Source organism: Stenella coeruleoalba (assembly GCF_951394435.1).
Source record: "Stenella coeruleoalba genome assembly, chromosome: 6".
Taxonomy (NCBI): Eukaryota; Metazoa; Chordata; class Mammalia; order Artiodactyla; family Delphinidae; genus Stenella; species Stenella coeruleoalba.
In genome coordinates, this window is record NC_137151.1 from 84,972,433 (window position 1) to 84,985,176 (window position 12,744).

General features: G+C 44.4%; 1 protein-coding gene across 2 annotated transcripts in view; it reads right to left on the minus strand.

Annotated features, from left to right (window-relative positions):
• Positions 1 to 3,565, minus strand: part of STAT1 (signal transducer and activator of transcription 1) — a 42,347-nt gene extending 38,782 nt beyond the window's left edge. The window contains exons 1-3 of one of the 2 annotated variants that reach the window (XM_079923870.1): positions 3,396 to 3,565; positions 2,924 to 3,074; positions 172 to 300 (exon numbers count right to left, since the gene is read on the minus strand). In XM_079923870.1, coding sequence (XP_079779996.1) covers positions 172 to 299 — 128 coding nt within the window. In that variant the 5' untranslated portion in view covers position 300; positions 2,924 to 3,074; positions 3,396 to 3,565. Of the gene's footprint in view, positions 1 to 171; positions 301 to 2,923; positions 3,075 to 3,287 lie in introns of both variants that reach the window. The other variant, XM_079923871.1, reaches the window with a different exon arrangement.
• Positions 3,566 to 12,744: the final 9,179 nt, after the last annotated feature.

Sequence of the window (12,744 nt, forward strand, 5' to 3'; positions counted from 1 at the left end):
TTCTAGAGACACATGCCATTTTTCAAGGCAACACTCTTTTCTGAAACAGGTAATCCCAATGGCTACTGATGAGATTCATCTTCCAGTCAACGTAGTTCCAAGCCACTTAATCAACAAGTTATTTTAAAAGTGTAGAAAAACTCCTTCTTCTGTCAAGTGAGTTTTCCTTACCAGTCTTGCTTTTCTAGCCACTGTGCCAGATACTGTCTGATTTCCATGGGAAAACTGTCGTCATAGAGCTGGTGAACCTGCTCCAGGAATTTGGAGTCAAGCTGCTGAAGCTCATACCACTGGGACATCCTATAGGGAAACAGAATACAGATCACAAATGGAAGCCCACAGCTCCAAAAAAAGCCTGTCTAGCATTGTGCTTCTTCTAAATATCTTGCTTAATTAAAAACATAATTTGTCTTTGAAATATACTTTTAAAATGGTGCCTATGTTTCAAAGCCTGTTTTTTAATTGAGTTTTGGGTCAAAGTTTTTTTCTTCTCCAAAAAACACATCTTCAGGTCTTTGCTCAAATGCCAGCATCTCAAAGAAGCCTCTTCTGGCCACCTTATTTAACTTGACACCACCTCTCACCTTGGAAAACACTATCCCTCCTCCCTGATGTATTCTTCTCTATCGCACTTACCACCATCTGACCTACCACATATTTTTTTAATTTTGATTAGTGTCTGTTTTCCCCGCATGAAGGGAAGGATTTGGGAGTGGGGGGGGGGTTGTTCACCGCTGTATCTTCAGAACAGTGCTGGGCATACAGTAGGTGTTCATACGCCTTTAAAATGAATCTGCACTTTTATCAAATAAATCAATGGAAAACACTACTTAGATTTGCTTTAGGACAAATCGTAAGAACTCTCCCTGAAATTGCTCTTATAAATTATAGAACATTTGTAATTTAACCCAAAGAATTTTAAATTGGTGTTTTATATTTTATGATTCACGTGATTAAAATGAATTATTTTTGATATATATCTTCTTTTTTTTTTTTTGGCCACACTGCACAGCATGCAGGATCTTAGTTCCCCAACCTGGGATCAAAACCGTGAACCCTGCAGTGGAATCGAAGAGTCCTAGCTACTGGACCACCAGGGAATTCCCAGGTTATATATCTTTTAAAAGAGATATATTTTCCTCTTTGCCTACTGCAAACAATAAGTCTGCACAAAAATTCTTAAACCTAAGTAATAATTTTTAAAGACTGAAACAACATTGTTAAATGTAATCTGAAAGGATAAAATAATACTATTTCTTTGGACAACAGCAAGTCAACTTTTACATAGCAGTTCTGAAGATTAAAAATTAAAATACCTGATTTAAGTCCGAACATCCATTAGGAAAATAAAAAGCCTCTCTTCACCATAGCGTAAATTAGGATTTACATCAGCGCACAGCTGACAACGTTCAGAGTAGATATATGTGAATCTTGTCCTACCAGCCCTGAGGAAGAGGTCTGGATTTTCAAGCGGAGCGTGGAAAAGCGTATGCATGCTTGTTGGCAAGCATACCTGTGCAGGCATGAAGTCATGTCTACTCCACAAATCTCCTTCCAAAGGAAGGTAAGGATGTGGTGAGGCTACAAAGCTAGTCACCATCACAAATACCAGTACGAATGGACCCAAGTCCACACCTTTACTAGACTTGCTGTAGCAATTTGATTTTTCACTTTGAATTTATTTCACCTGAGTGGAAGACTAAATCTTTGGCGCTCTCCCTCCCTACTAGGTGTCTAATAAGGATATGCCTAAAGCAAATATGCTGGCCAGAGTGTCAACCAGCGGGGACTGCAACACCTCTTTTTAGGTGAGTGACCTAAAGTGACTCACTTCCCTCTCAACAGGGTGACTGTTTAAGACTGAACGACCTAATACAGATACAGCACCTGGCACAAAGCAGGCGATCAATAAATCCATGCCAACAAATCCAGAATCCATTCCCTCTTCTCACAAAACTTGTTACCAGCACAGGGAGTGGCAAGACCAACCCCCAGTCACCTGACTTCTTCCTCTCCAGTCCCAAGACCTCCAACCACCTTGCCTCCAACACTCTTTCCCAATCTGGCCTTCTGCTGCACATGGGTTTTGACCACATCATTCTCTAGTTCAAAATTGCTACAGTTTGCCCATTACCAGGCTGATTTCCACTCTGACCCTATTTTCATCCATTAACAAAGCAACCCAGTCACCAAATTACCTACTTTTTTTTCTGCACTGCTCCAGCTGTCACTCACCCTTGAAAACAGCTTTTCCACATTCTGCCTCTCTAAATTCTACCAGCATTCAAAGGCAGGTACGAATAGACCTTCTTCCATAAGCTCTCTGAGACTCACCCAGAAACAATTAAGCTTTCATTAACGTGCGCCTCATTGCATTTTGTATCCCTATTAGAGCATCAGTCCCTGTCTTCCTTAAAAAGCTCTATGATGTCTCCCCTGCAGCATGTAAGCTTCAGAGTTGCTGGGACTGTCTTTTCTTTAAACATCGTCTGCACTGTGGACAGTGTCCTGCATATATTATGTACTCAATAGTAGTCTGTTGAATTGAAATCTAGTAGATTTCAGATTGACTTAGAAAGTAAAGGGCAAACCATATTATGGTCCAACAAGTTTGAGTCCTGCGTTAAACCGCAAACTGGATTGTGCTGGAGGCTCGTCTTATTTCTATCCCATTAAAAACAAACTATCCAGCTTATACAAACAACATTTAAAGCGTAATCACACACCTGTTTTTCTTCCCCCAAACTCTTTGGTACTAGTCAGAATTTGTTTTAAAGACTAATTATATTATTTAGGGGTCTGCAGGAACTAATTATCACTTTTACATTCCAGGAGCACATTAAGCTCTTTTATCCTTAAATACAGACATATAATTAAGTTCCAAAGTCACATATTCATTCGTTTCCGTGAACATTTTACTAACCTGTCACCTTGTGCCCCAGCGAAGGGCTGGGGATTCAACACAAGCAGCAGCTACACACAGCACGTCAGATGCCAAGACTGCTGGGTTTGCATGCACAGGGTGCGAGCGTATAACGGCTCTCTGGGGGTGGCACACGGCAAATGAAAACTTTCTGCGGAGAGAAGAAAACATGACTCTGGTGGAAGGGGCGGAAAAGAGAGAAAAATGAGGGTAAATGCAGTATTTTCGGCGGGGGAGGGGCGCAGGATTCTATTTCACAAGACATTTTTTTTTTTTACTACCAGAGCACAACTGGCTGGGGCAACCATGCCATCACCGAAAACACCACCTGGGATACGCGTTCTTCCCCGGATAACGGATATACCTGTCAGCACTTTAAAGCCCGCCCTCGCCGGGTATCCGGCAACTGGGGCCCGACGACTGCGGTCCAGGAACGTCCCACCCCGGCACCCGAAACCTCACGCCCACTCACTCTGCGCTCTGGATCCGGCAGAGGTAGGCGAGGGCGCGGCCGTGCTGCCTCTCCCGGGCGCGCCGGGTCTCCTCTGCTCTTTCTGGGGTCTGACCGGCGTCGACCCGGGTGCGACTATGTCTCGCCACAAACTCAGCGCAGCAAAGCGAAAGTACCACCGAGAGAAATGGTAGTGCCAGACGCCCCGCCTCCTTCCACTCCCGCCAATCACCGGGTTGCTGCCGCTCTCGGCCAATCGGACACGGCTGTTCCGAGCTCGCGCCGTCTCCCCCCCAGGGCTACTGCTCTGCCAGCCCGCTGGATCTTTCCTTAGAATTTGGGGAGGGCCTCCAACGGGAAGAGGTGAAGCTCAGCTCTGTGTTGCAAGTTGCGGGTTATGTTTACACATGTTTTAGAGAACAACTAAAAGGAAGTTATGTGTTTGCAGAGGCCCAAACTTGGAGATCCTTATATCAGCCCCAAACCTGAGAATTCGAGGCAGAGGACACAGGTGGAGACGTTGTCATTCTAGATGCTCCGCTTAGCAGCTGACCTCCATGTTGCTAAACCCAGGGGACGCTTTTCTGTCCTCACCTTACTTGACCACTCAGAAACCTGCGCAGTTGACACCACCCTTTAACACTTCTTCCTGGGCCATGATGCCGACACACTTTGCTTGCTTCTTCCTACCTCCCTGCTATCCTTTCTCCATCCTCTGCTCCTCCTCTGCCACCAAACCGTTCAATGTTAAGTGTGGTCAGTGTCCGGATCTTGGTCTACTTTACCTACAGTTCTCAGGCTGTCCTGTGATGACCTCATCCACAGCTTCAATGTCCTTCTAGATATGTAGAACTTCTACACGCGTACCCTGTCCACACGTCTCCTCTGAGCTCCACACCCACGTGTACAGCCCACACTTGACTCTCCACTTGGATGTCTGGTAAGCTCTAAAAACTAGTTGTGTTCAGAACCAACTCATCATCTTTCTCCTGAAAGCTGCCCTTTTTCTAGAACTGGTGCATGCCAGAAAACTAGGAGCCACCTTTGACATTGCCTTCTCACCCCCACCAGTCCTCAAGGCTTGTTGATGCTTCCACCTAAATATTTCTCAAGTCTCATCGCTTCTTGCCATCTCCCACACCATCCCTCCTTTTCTCTCATTTGGATCCTCGCAGTAGATTCCCCAAATGGCTGCCTCACTTCAGTTCTTAACTCCCGTTTAATCCATATTCCCTACAGCAGTTTGAGTGGTTTGTCTTTTAATTGCAAAGCAGATCATGTGTTTGCCAACCTGAAAATCCTCTGATGGCTTTTCTTATAAAATCCAAATTTCTTAATGTAACCTATAAAGCCCTGGTTTCCCCATCACTTTCTTTAACCCCATCTTGTGCCACTCTTTCCTTACTTCAGCATTTTTGTTCTTCCAATAAGCTCTTTCCACACACTCAGGGCCTTCTCACTGGTAGTTCTCCATCTGGAAAGCCCCTTGAGCCAATGTCCCCCTCCCCCAAGTTCTTTGCGGGCTAACTCACCTTTTATATCTTAGCTAAAATCTAAGCTTAAATGTCACTTCCCCAGGTAGGCATCCCTGAGGCCAGCCTTGACTAGATCTTCTTGGAATGCGTGCACAGAAAATCAATTGGTTCCTCTAAGTAGGTGGGACTTGAATCAAGCCTAGAATAATAAGGCAATTTTGGGTAGGAAAAGGCTCTAAATAATTTCCCAGAGGTATGCTTATATGTGTATCTATTATCGTTTTTTCCCTTCTTACATCTATATGCTCCTTCCTCTTGTCACATATTCACCCTCACAAAGCCGGTACTGATAGCAATGACCCTTGGTACCAGAGTAGCAGCCTTCTGTGAAAAAAGGTGCCAGGACACCAAAAAAAGTCCTTCCCCTTCTACTAACTCCCTGTACTAAGGGCCCAGACAATGTCTGAGAAAAGCTCTACGAAAGGTAGATAATATGTTAAACATATTTTTTTCTGGTACTGTAAAATTTGCACAGAGACTAGCTTCAGTATTGACAGGGAAATTAAATTATCTTAACAGCTGCAAATAGGATGTTTCTCTTTGGCTCTCCACATTCTGATTGTCATCAAGTTCTGTGGATGCTTCCTTCCCTAATGCCTTTATCTGCCTTAGTTTTCCCATCATTGATAATACCCCACTGTAGGCCTTCATCAGTTCAGAACTGGAATGCTACAGTAGATGCCAGTTACACTACCTTTTTCTGTCCCTTCCCCCTCGACTGTATTTGCCACATTAAATTCTCTAAAACACCTTATTTATGTAGTCATTCCCTGCTCAAAAGTCTTGACAACTCTCATTGCATTTATGATAAACATAAACTTTGCCTGCTAGTCTGGACCCTCTACAGAATGTCCCTAACATGTTCCAGGGTGGTGAGTTACTTCTTATAATTTTCTTTACTTTTCTTTTTTTTTTTTTTAAATGTCTATTACGAGCAGTATTACATTCGTAGACCAAACACCATTACGAGCACCTTTTTTAGTCCTGTACTTTCAGAAGAGCAGCCCAGGCCCGCCCAGGATGAGGTACACTCGGGGAGGTGCAGTCTGTCAGGCTGTTTGATAAGTTTCCAAAATAGCTGGCCCCGCGCGTGGCGGGAGGGACGCGGCTGCTCAGAAGAGCCGCCCCACGTGCTTTCGGGGAAATAGTCTGGGAGCGAGAAGAAGCAGGATTGACAAGAAACCGAAAAGCGAAAGTAGAGATGGACGGAGCAGTACGCAGGCGCAGGCCCGGGGCTTTCCAGCTGACCGCCCGCCCAGCCGCCGGTTCCCTCCCACAGCCTCTGCGAGGGCGGGATCCGCACGCTCGCCCGAGCCCGGCGTAGCTGGCCGGCGCCCTCCCTACGCAAGTCCGAGAATAGTGGCCCGGAACACGATGAAAGGCAGCGGCGGGGACCTGGGTGCCTCTTAACTTTGGAGGGAGGACTGGGGACGTTTTTAATTGCTTAATGTGCTGGAAACCTTTCTCATTCTCTTCCATCTTTTCTTTCTTCCCGTGGCCTGGAGACGTCCCTTTTTCCCCCTCACTTCTGTATCTACACAATCTGCACGCATGCTAACTCAGATCTCATTAGTTTTTCTAGTTCTAACCCTCACCCGGCTGGCCTGACTGCCCTTAATCCAGAGATAAGAGTGGAAGGTTGGCTGTTTCTTCAGCTGTCTTTTTCTAGATCTGCAGATGGGACTTTTCTCCTTTTTCTGGCGTCTTTTCGTCGCTCCCACTTCCCACCCCCAATCCCCACCTTCTCGCTCATGGTGATTATACTAGAGGGAGTGGGGAAGAAGTATAATGGAGACGAATAATTTAGTCACCGGACCATGATTTTGAAAGTTTGGCAGGACCAGAGAAAATCATTTTGGCCCCACTTGCTATGTGTGTTATTTACTGAATGGTTCTAGGAGGCATGGACAGCGTTTCTTTGGGCTCTGCTCAACCATTCTGTAAAAGGCTCTATCTACTTAAGGTGACCTGGGGACCAACCTAAGACCTCCAGTGTGTGATGGGCCCCACCTTACTGGACCACAGCTTCTGGCCTCATGACAGTGAGCACCAGTCCCCAGGGCTGCAAGGGCACTTTACATAATTCCCAGAATGCAAAGGGGCATCTACTTTCCCGTTAGGAGAGGACAGGACGCGCTATATAATTTAAAGGCCCAGTGCAAAATGAAAACAGGAGGCCCCTTATTCAAACTTATTAAGAATTTCAAGAAGGCAAAGGCAGAGCACTAAACGAAGTGTGGAGCCTCTGACTGTTCTGCCCTTTACAGATGCACACATTGCATACCCATGAGGTCCCTAGTAGGGGAATTGGAGGGAGGGGAGAGTTCTATAGAAACCTTGTTACATGTTTACTTAAAACAAATGAAAACTTGGATATAATGAAGAAATGAAGTATAACACCACTCTTTCCTAAAGCATTTGCAATAAAATCCAGAGCCTTCCACTCTCCCAGCAGAGCCCTACACCATCTGATCTTGTCTCCCTCTCCTACACATCTTGTCCCACTCTCTCCATGCTCTTCTACACTCCCCACCCTGTGGACTCTTTCTGTTCCTCAAGTACCCCCAGCTTTTACCTGCCTGGGTTCTATGCATGTGTATGTTCTTCCTTTAGGATGCTGTGTTCCCAGCTGTGGCATGGACTTGCTTCTTCTCATTCTTTAGGTCTCAGCTCAAATGTCATCTCCCCAGAGAGACCTTCAATGACCATTTCTTCCAGTTCTCTATGTCACATTTATATTCTTCATAGCACTTACTAAATCTGTCCTTTATTATGTGCTTGTCTGTTTTCATCTCTCCTCACAACAGGAGGAACTTTGTGCTGTGTTACAGCCTGTCTCATCTCAGGTTCCACGAGAGAATTAAGCCTAATGCCCGGGGCATCTGTGTATTAATTACCTTCTCTCCTGTTTATCTAGAATGGCACTATGTACCATCCTTGGAAGAACTGAGAAAATAGTCAAGCAAATCACTTTCTGTGTTTTGTGGTTCAGATAGGAAACCCCGGTTGAAAAAGGCAATGCCTGATACATAGTCTCAAAAATATTTTTGAATGAATAACCCTGGGATAAGGTATCAGAGGTCAAATCAACCATTCAGACCTCAGCACAGGCTCTAGCCTATTGAGCTAGAATTGAGGGGGAGGACGAATAAGAACAGGTGTATTCCAAAAAACTTCAGTGAGAGCACCATTCCTCCACACGCCTCCAACCTTTCCCCCATCTCCACCCTGTCTGGAGGGCCTCTAGGGTTCTTTCGATCTGCAGCAGCCAGTGAGACACCTCAGTGGATGACTGTCCAGCCTAAGTAAGAGAGTTGTGTGGGACTTTTACCAGGGGCGGGAGTAATAAAGGCAATGAGTTTAATCACGGGGAATTAAGGGGAAATTTCAGGAACACTTGATTCATCTGTGGGTGGACAGATGCCTGGGATGCTACGCACACATGAGAAAGCTAAATTAAAGGGAAGTTAGAGCTAACGGACAGTCTAATTCCAGAGCATTTCTATAGTGTTTGGATGTCATGAGTGAGGTGAAGTAGAGGAAACATCTTATGGTTTTTGAGCAATAGCAAGTGTGTTTTGGTTAATCAGTTTGAAGTAAAATATCGGGGACTGTTCCACAATTTTAGAGTTTGGAGGGTTATAAAGGGAATTCTAGCCTTGTCTTGCAGGCAGATCAAGGAGCAAAGGAAAGAAAGGAACTAACTACTGTCCTGTATGTCCTTTAGTTCAAACACTAGATCATTAACTAGTATTTATTAAGAGGCAGACTGTGCTAGATTTTAGGGATATAACTGTGAACAAGGGCTTCTTTGTCCCTGTACCTACAGAGCTTGCTTAGAGTCTAATGAAGACGGATGACACGCATTTATAACCAAGGTGATAAGAACGGTGCTGGGTAATGTAGAGGATACGGAGGAGGCATGATGTGACCTGAGCCCCACACATGTGCGTGTGTGTGCGTGTGTGTGCGTGTGTGTGTGCGTGTGTGTGTGTGTGTGTGTGTGTGTGTGTGTGTGTGTGTTGGGCAGGAAGGCTTTCCAGAGCCTGAAGGATGTGTGAATGTTATTGAGGTGAGAGGGTAGGTGGGCTGGGGTTGGAGACCTGAGAGGATACAGCCGAGGGAGGCGAGAGTGAGCATGGGCCGTGAAAGAAACTGAAAGTAATTCAGTCTTGTGTATATTCTGGAGGAAGAGAAGCTATTGTTGGGGAGAAGTGTTGAGAAATGAGTTGAAGACTAAATAATATATGACTTTGGAAAGATCTGTTGAGAATTAGAGTCTTCATGCAGAGGTGGGATTCTTAACTATGTTTTGTGCCATGGACCCCTTCGGCAGTCTGATGAACCTATGAGCTCTTTCAAAGATTAATTTTTTTTGTTGAATAAACTAAAATGCATAAGATTAAATAGGAAACCAATTACATTGAAATACAGAGATCAAAATAGTAAAACCAACTTTGTGATCGAGTAATATAAGTGCTTCTTCATTAATGGCATTAAGTAAGATCTAGCAGTGGGTCGGATGAATGCAATTTCAAAGTCATGCTTAGCATAAGCAATATTTTGAGATAAGTGTACCAACTGTAATGTGACAAAAACGTGGTGTGGTTTACGGTTTGTTACCTTTATTCCTAATTGAAGGAAACTCTAAGTTTCAGTTAGAAGTTTGTGAAAATAAAGCTTTAACTTCTGCCATTCAAACTCATGACTCTCCAGAATTCTGTCCACATACCCCAGCTGAGGAGGGCCAATCCACAGCACCATGAGCCCTTTGAAGATTTTAAGCAGGGAGTAAAATGAACCCATTTATTTTAAATAGAGCCTTCTGTCTACATAAGAGGCCACATGGAATAGTTTGCTGTATTTACTCTAAGGATATTGTGGAGAATGTCCTTCATCATGTTTTCATAGTGTCCTCTTTGTGAGGACGCTGGTGGAAATGTTCTATGTCTTACAGTGGTGGTTACACAACTGTATGGGTTTGTTGGAAAAGGATGAATTTTATTATGTGTAAATTATGCTTCGATAAGCCAGATTTTTAGAAGTGCAGTCAAATCAATCAATGTTCACGGTCAACTTGAAAAAAAGGAAAACTTGTCTGTCAGAAATTGGAATGTGTGCACAGCGAGACCAGTTTGCCCAATTCGGACTATAATTTCCTGCTGTTGGAACACAGCACTAGGATGCTTTGACCCCTGATTCTCTTCCTGCTACTGCAGGGAGTACATGGGCCTCCTGAACCATTTGAGGTACAGAAAACTCCCTCAGCTTTGCCACAAGTATCCTCCCCGTTCCTGGTTCTTTGGGGAGCCTTTCTTGTTACCTTACGACTTTGAGGAAATCCACTGGCAGCTGCCTTCTTTCACCACTTATTCCAGATAAAGACATTGGTATTCAGTACAATTGGTCAAAGTGAGTCTTTACATTAAAAAGAATTTGAAAAGGAATTAGCAAAATGGGCATCTGTGATTGGTCTTGGATGGTTGGAGGGAGAAGTGAAAAGGTGATTAATATTTTGAAAATAAATTTCCATTTTGCTTCATTAAATGCTGCTTATTTGCTATTAGTTGGCAGAAAAAAAATATTCTGGGGTAGGATTTGGTGGAAATGTGGTCTAAATTCCCTTCCCATCATATTTCCATCTCATGCAGCACACCTTATCCTGATCTAAACAGGTATCCCCAAGAATCTCCTGACAAAATCCCATTACCCCCACAAAGATGGTTTCTGGAATGCAAGACTCACACCGCTGGAAATAACTCTTTACCCTGGGATCAAGAACTTGATTTTGATTTTCTGAATCTAAATAAAAAATAGCCACTTACTGAACTCTTACTCTTACTGAGGCCTCTGCCTCTATTATAGGGAGTAAACTACAAATGTCCTTGTACTGTCTACCTCCAAATAACAAAGATGGCTGTGATCACATATATGAAACCTTGACATTCTTCTGCCAGGCTCTATATTTACAAGCTTTTCAAAATTCTTCTGAAATAAGTGAGAGTCCATCATACTTTTCATATTTTCCAGGGAATAAAAAGCTTCTGCAGGATTTCCCTGGTGGCACAGTGGTTAAGAATCCACCTGCCAATGCAGGGGACATGGGTTCGAGCCCTGGTCCAGGAAGATCCCACATGCTGTGGAGCAACTAAGCCCGTGTACCACAACTACAGAGCCTGCACTCTAGAGCTCGCAGGCCACAACTACTGAGCCCACGTGCCTAGAGCCCGTGCTCCGCAACAAGAGAAGCCACCGCAGTGAGAAGCCCGCACACCCGGACAAAGAGCAGCCCCCGCTTGACGCAACTAGAGAAAACCCATGCGCAACGAAGACCCAACACAGCCAAAAATAAAAAAATAAAAATAAAAAAAGCTTCTGCAACATTTTTTGGTATCTAAATCCAATTGTTTATGAGTATTTGCTGGGAGGAAATTACCTCCTTAAACCAAGTTTAAAATTATTGCTTCTGCTGCCAATTCATATATTTGAATTTCAAGAAAATTGGGCTGATGAAGAGAAGTGGAGACTGGGAAAATGCACCTTGAGTTAGCCTGTGGTCCTACATTGAACAGACACCTTCACCCAAAGAATACTGTCAAGAGCTTGCAAAGGAGTAAGGGAATTGGCCTTGGGACAGGTGCAGAGTTTGTCCCATAGGAACAATCTAGGATCATGTGGGTGGGTATAAAGGATGAGATGGATAGGATGGAATCTCTCTAAGGGAGAAGGCAGGTTACATTAAAAGCTTTTTTTTTTTTCTTTGAAATCTTTTCCATCAAACATTAGCTTCTCCTTGTTTGACCTACCTGGAAGATGGGAAATGGATTAAAGAAGTTAGTGAGGAACACCTCACAGGGGACTGCCATCTCTGACTCTGCAGTCAGGGCTTACCTTGGACACCAGCCTCAGGACATTTTGTGGCTGGTCATGGAAGATGCCTCAGCATCATGACTTCCTCACCTGGCTCAGCAGCTTCTCTAGGGCCTGGAGACATGGAGAGCTCCCCAGGGCTTGGGCACTGGGAGATCCCACACTATTGCTAAGGGCAGCAGCTGTTCAATGGCACCACTAAGCATTCAGTCCGGGCAAGGGGAGGATCAAAGTAGACCTGCAGCCCGTATACATGCATTGCCATTCGGTGAACCACCTCCCCTCCTGCATCACCAGGGATGGAACTTCTCATCCTAAATTCCTTTCCCCTGGCTCAGGTTGGATTCATGGGACCAGAGACTCTTAGAGCTGGAAAGGACCATAGCCCACCTAGCCTAACCTCTTCTAGAGAGGAAGAACACACAAGCCAGGGATCAAATCACTCACCCAAGGCCAGTGTTGTTATCTTCCTCCAGGTCCTCATTTCATGAGATTTTTACCCGTGTGTCTGCTTTTAGTGCGGTTTGCCTGAGGTACCACCAGGAATGACTCTGGATCTCTCTCCCTAATAGGAGAGGTGTCCCTGGCTGTGGTACCAGCAGCTGTGAATTCTGAAGTTAGGACAATGTTGACATAGCAACCAAGAGGCTTCCTAATTCACCCCTGGACACACACCGTGTGAATTGCTGCTGTTAATGCCCTGTCATTACTTCCATCTTGTATCTAGTGTGATGACTCTTACTTGCTAGAACTCAGGACATTAGCTTATTAGGCTTTTCCATCAGGCCATCCTGATGGTTTTTGAGTAATGTACGTGTGACTTTGTTATTTTTGACCTGTTGTGAAATCTTAACACTTAAACCTGCTAGAGCCAAAATCATAAGTAACACAAGAGAAACAGAATCAGAAATGAAACAAATACATACAAATGAGTCTTTTGTTAATATTATATTAACATTGGTTTC